This window comes from Odontomachus brunneus, unplaced genomic scaffold, assembly GCF_010583005.1.
Source record: "Odontomachus brunneus isolate Ranch 3 - 2012 unplaced genomic scaffold, Obru_v1 Obru_scaffold_202, whole genome shotgun sequence".
Lineage (NCBI taxonomy): Eukaryota > Metazoa > Arthropoda > Insecta > Hymenoptera > Formicidae > Odontomachus > Odontomachus brunneus.
Window position 1 is genome coordinate 39562 of NW_022639652.1, and position 6287 is coordinate 45848.

At 31.9% G+C, this 6287-nt stretch overlaps 1 protein-coding gene across 5 annotated transcripts in view; it reads right to left on the minus strand.

The window, feature by feature from the left end:
- The window catches only part of LOC116852090 (L-galactose dehydrogenase-like), a 92109-nt gene that overhangs the window by 13075 nt on the left and 72747 nt on the right, over nt 1–6287 (minus strand). For 4 of the 5 annotated variants that reach the window (XR_004379687.1, XM_032832103.1, XM_032832106.1 and 1 more), the window contains one exon: nt 1163–1280. Coding sequence is in view for 4 of the 5 variants with exons in the window: in XM_032832103.1 (XP_032687994.1) it covers nt 1163–1280 (118 nt within the window). In the remaining variant the exon portion in view is untranslated. Of the gene's footprint in view, nt 1–1162; nt 1281–3577; nt 4267–6287 lie in introns of those variants that run through there. The other variant, XM_032832105.1, reaches the window with a different exon arrangement.

Genomic DNA, 6287 nt, shown 5'->3' on the forward strand with positions numbered 1-6287 from the left:
CTACTAATTGATCATCGTCGTTGCTACGTGTATCTGAGTGATAAGCCATTGTACTTTCCTTTCCGACCGTGTTTGTAGTGCGCTCATTAACTCGCGCTCAGACGTCTTAATTAATGACTCAATGACTATTGCGATTTCCGTGAAATGGTGGCTTTTTTTTCTTTATTTTGATCCCCGCTGTCAGTTCTTTTATTACTCGTTCTTTTTACGTCCGTTACTTCTGAAACATCCTGTATAATACCATCCAAAAATAAACTGCCCGGAAAAAAAAGTTTATATATGAATTTTGTTATATGGTTATATATAATCATATATAATTATATATATCGATATTGAAAAGAATACTATTGTGAAGTAATAATTGAAGTAAATGCTTATGTTTATGGTAGCCTATGATGTCGACGTTTAATCGAATCAAATTATGTTTTCCTTTTTTTCATTTGACAATTTTCGTTTTATATATGGACATGTATAATTAGATATAATCATATATAAGACCACATATATAGGCAAAATTCATATATAATCGTATATAATTATATATATTTATATATAATTATATATCATCTTTTTTCCCGGGGAAAGTCGTGAAACGACATTTCAAAAATTATTTTCACTATTACAGTAATTAAATCTTATGTGCAATATCTGCACATAAGATATTTTTTATCAAAAATTAGATTTAGAATTTAAGTTTTCTAATAGAGGTTTCTATTTTATATATGTATTATATTTTTCACAAATAATACGTATTAAATATCTTATATTAAAATAAGTATGTCAAATTATCTTTTTTTTATTATTTTATAAAATAATAGGTACAGAATCTTAAACATGTATAGGTACAGAATCTTAAACATGTATCTTAAATACGTATATCTTAAATATGTATGGGTCATTTATTCCTTATGGCCATTTTGTATTAGAAATTTAGGTAAGATGGCCAATGCTTATGTTTTGTTATTTTTTTAATAGATAATTTCACTGAAATATTTTCCTTTTAACTCTGATGGTATTATGTATGTACTATACACTTCAGTGAAGTAATGTGCCAAACGCTATTAAGAAATAACAATAAGAAATATATTTTTTTTGCATTTAAAAAAAGAATGGCCATCTTATCCGAGTTTACCCTAATATATTGTTAATAATTTTTTCGTACCTTGCCAAGTATTTCTTCAGATCGACCTTGGCCATACCATGGTGCGGTGTCAATATAGTTGATACCTTGCTTTATCGCTCGACGCATTGCCTCGATAGCGTCTGCTTCATCGTACGTGCTAACAATAATTGAATTATATAAGTACTCACTAATTGTAAAGTCTGCACTGAAAAAAAAGATCAAGTGAGACGAACGATTTTAGGTTGAGTAAATTTAGTTATATCAACTTCGATCAAGTTAAATTGAATAAAAATTAAATCTGTTTAACAATTTGATATAGAAATTTCAGTTAAAAAGTTGAACCAAACGTATAGGTTAATAAAAAACTGAAATATAGTTATACAAAGACTATAAATGTTTTTTCAACTAACAAAAAAGTTGATCTAATATAATAATTCTATCTTCTGAATAGAAAGTTAAATAACCCACATAGAACAAAAACCTCCAATAGATGTTCATTAGACGTCTATGATGGAGTTTCGAAAGTTCCAGTGGACATCTATTAGACCTCCAATGGACGGTCACTAGAAATCTATAGTTCCGTTTTGTGCATGTCCACTGAACCTCCATTGGACATCTTTATAGATGTTCACTAGACGTTACGTGGATTATTGATGGAGGTTCGATGGACGACAAACGGACGTTAGATGGATCATTAATAGAAGATTCATTACCCAGACACCACAAAATATTTATAAAACATTTACAAAATATTTATAAGATTTATATGATTATTTTAATGCTCTCACAGAGTCTTCGTCTGATTGAGACGGATTATAAGATAGGAACTCGCTTTTATCCAAGTGAATTTATTTATACAGATAATCTTAGTATAACTGTGGAAGAACTGAACAATGAATAGAATGCAATAATTAACGCTAAGAATAAAATAAAACGTGAGCATAGCTCAGCTCGTAGTCGTCTACAGAATACACCAATGCACGGCAGCGCTGCTCGCATGTGATCCCGCTTAGAGATCCTATAATAAGAGATTGTCAACATATGTCAACGTTTTGATTGGCTACGCCATTTGGGTCTCCGCTTCCGGTTAGGATCATCAGCTGAATGACAACATAAGCAGTAGTCTGTTCTTTTCAGCTGCACTGGCTGCACTGCTGAACTAGTGCAATAAGTTAAGGCAAGATAAGTATATCGGTTTGGATTCAAACATAGCGAATTTAGTATCTATAGGCGACGGTGTCCAGTCTTTTATTATACGGTCTCTAATTCCGCTTGAACATAAACGCCATCACTCAGCGCGCGGGATGAACAAGTACGAACGCTCCGACGCACTCATAAAAGCTCGAAAAACCTTTCGATTAATCCTTAAACCTTTCGTTTTTTAACAGATAACTTTATAATATATTTATCAAAATATTTCATAAATATTTTTGTGACCTTAGATTCAATAAATCAGAGCTCAGAATTAGTTGCCCATTTCGGCCGATTCTCGGGATCTACCCCTTCTATCTTCCCCTTGCAACGAGCGGGCTACGCAAATGACGGTCGCGGCTCCAAGCTTGAAGCCGCAACTGACCGCGAACGTCACTTGCAAGGCAAGGGAAAGATAGAAGACGTAGCTCCCGAAAATCGGTCGAAATGGGCAACTTCCAAGCTCTGAAATAGATCATAAATATTTATCATAAACATAAAAATTTTATTAAAATATATACATTTATATACATTTTTCTCTTTTCCTGAATTTTTCTTAAATTTTCCACTTTATTATTTCACACGCTACTTAATTTAAATTGTACTTCGAAAATTTGCTTATTGTTGCTGAGATTCGAACCTAAAACCTCTGATTCTTGAGTCGTTCACTTTATCTACTGCACCACTGTCACTTTGACTGAGAGGCTCTTCGTATACATATGTATATCCATGTACGAAAACAAATGATTTATTTAAAAGAAGAGAATAGATCCTTTTAAATGTAAAAAAATGTTTAAAAAGTATGTAAAAGGTATATTTAAAAAATATTTACTTGTGCGTGTCTTAAAAGTAAGTAAAATACAAATAAATCATTTTGTAAATTTAAATAAATTATTTTCTAATATATAATAAAAAACATTAACTTGTGTTCCGTACAGGCAGAGTACGGCGGGCGGCCGTGCCTCGGGCGCCGCGATACTCGCAGACGGCTTCGCGCCGACGGCTTCGGGCCATCGCTCGCAGTTAAATTTTAGCTAAGCGGCTATAAGGTAAAGTGATCAAACATACATGTTTCAATGATTGACATATTGGTTTTGTATTTTTCTTTGTTGAAATGCTTTTCAATATACAAAACAATATAATAAATAAAAAAAAATATTTAGTTACTTTGTGATTTTGTTTCATTTATTGATAAGCATCTTAACAAACACAAGTATATTATTAGTAATTCAATTATACACGTTCAATCACTAGGACTTTTACCTTATAAGCCGGCGCGAGTGACGGCTCGAGACTTTTTGAGTACGCGTTGCACGTTGGGTCCTGCCTTTAAGATGCTTTTACATAGGAACGTCGAGCGTCAAGTGTTGAGCACATACATAGTAATATATAGTGAGTTGTTGCTGAAACGCAAGATTAATTTGATTACATACTGAACTGTCAGTTGAATTTCGGGATATTTATTAGCAATTCAGAAAAAACTGTAAAATATTACAAAATATCTATTAATTATCGGCATCATTTGTGGTTCCCAGATAGCACGATGAATTCTTTAACTGTTCTTAAAGCTTTCTCCTTCCCTGAATTGTACTTCCTTAGGAATTCGTGGAAGAATACCATAAGAATGATTTAGGAAGTTATATGCACCATGATTGGAGTTCCTCAGAATTTCTTAGAGTATTCATACAGAAGTTATTCATACAGAGTTATTCATACAGAATTACTTCAACTCAAAAAGATTTCTTCGGATTTAATAAATTTTATCACATGAAAGAAAAATCAGAAACTTTGGCCGGGGGTGCTTGTGTGTATCTATAGATGTCCACTTTTAATGCCATATGAGATAAAAAACATCAGACTCGGGGATCGAACTTGGGTCTTCCGTTTGCCAGACAACCGCTTTTTCCACTGAGCTATTTAAGACTTCATGTTTGTGACATTTATATACTTAGTGAAACATGATTCGTTGATTGATGTCAAAATGATATCAAATTGACATCGGTTTAACGATTTCAACGTCTATGATGTCATTTTGACGTCAATCAACGAATCATTTTTCGCTGGGTATATACTATTCTGAATTTTAAATATAAGTAAAGCGCACTTTTTTCAAATATATAATTCAAAATCCAAGAATAAATGGCTTTCAAATAATGCGATTGAGTTTATTAGAACTGTATATGGATTTTAGAAACATAAATATAAACTTAAAAATAAAATATACTTCGTATAAATCTATTTATTATTGATACAAGTCAACATTTTATATATGAAAAGCTATTTTAACACCAATTCCCTTTCTTTTCCTATTATATAAAACTATATAATTAATTCCACAAAACATAAATAACTATGAATAACAATAAATTAAACAATTTATATGTAAATATGTAAATCAATTATTATACACTCACTGGCATGTACTGAATATAGGCGCAAAAAGTAGTTGCTATAAACAAAACATTTGTAAAGACTAAGGCAGATGAATGAGACGTAAAGCATCGTAGTCATAGACGTAATAAGGCAGAGAAAAACGTAAACGTAAGTTATAAAAGGCTATTAGCTTTATGTTTACGTTTTTCTCTGTCTTACTTTACGTCTACAATTACGACGCTTACGTCTCATTCTCTGCCTTAGCCCTAATTCCTTACGAATTCTCAAAATGTTCTAGAAATTAAATCGCGAAGTATTCGCTATAATGAAGTTCTAAGGAATATTTCAAGACGAACTTATTGTGGTTAATTCTTCAAGAATTCTTCGGGTATTAATTTTTCTAGTTCTATATCTATTTTTTAAAATGAATTCTCTAGGAACTTCTGTTCATCTCTGTGTTATCTGGGTTATTAAAATGCAATAGCATTATCAGTAACGAATATTACAAAACATGGAATTAATTGGATTAATATCACTAATTGCAAATGCAATATGAGCAAAACAAAAAAAGGGTTTTGAAAGGGTTACAAATATTCGTAGAAAGAAAGAGACACGGCAAAAGCTTTCTCATACAGCACAGAAGCTTGCAGTTACGTTGCAGAAACGTTACATCACTTTAAATTTCAACGTAACACATTGCAGAAACATAGCATAGACATGGAATTGTAACATTTCATCGGAAATGTTAAAACAACATTGCAGAAATATTATAAATAATTAAAAACTATAATGCTATAATTTATGCATAATACATGTATGATATATACGTTTTGTAAAGATACAATTAATGTAATTCGATTGATATATGAAAGTATATATTATATTTTAGAACAAAAGAACGATGCTTTGCAAGAAGCCTTAATAGAAGCCTTAATAGAAGCCATAATTGAAAAAACCAACAGCACAGGTTACTGATCCGCTAGATGGATTTTTAGCACGGTTGGGAAAAGGCATGCGAAGGCTGCCATACCGCGACAGAGCTCGTCTGGAAATACAATTTTTGATGTTGGTTGCCGAAAAGGAAGATCTTTGTGTTTACAATTATTCAAATACTGAACAATCAACACGATATTAGCTGGAAACGTTTTTATTTTTATTTTACGAAAATATTTAATAATTTTTTATTTTTATTTATTACGAAAAGTTAATGTATGATAGTTAATATATACCAGGTATGTAAATATAAAACCGGAATTTTTGTATAGAAAATACACGTTTATTGTATGAAAATGATAAAAAATATTTTATTCGAAGTATTGCCCATCGCTAGCTATACATTTTTCCCACCTGTCTGACAATTTGTGGATGCCACGCCAAAAAAACTGTTGCTCTTTTGAGGCAAACCAGTCATCGAGCCATTTTCGTACATTTTCGTAAGAAGTGAAGCGCTGCTTAGCAAGTGCGTGTCCCATCGATGCAAATAAATAATAATCGGAGCCAAGTCTGGTGAGTAAGCTGCATGCGAAAGTATTTCCCAACTAAACGCCTCAATCGTTTCCTTGACCAGTTTTGCTGTGTGTGATGGTGCATTATCATGAAG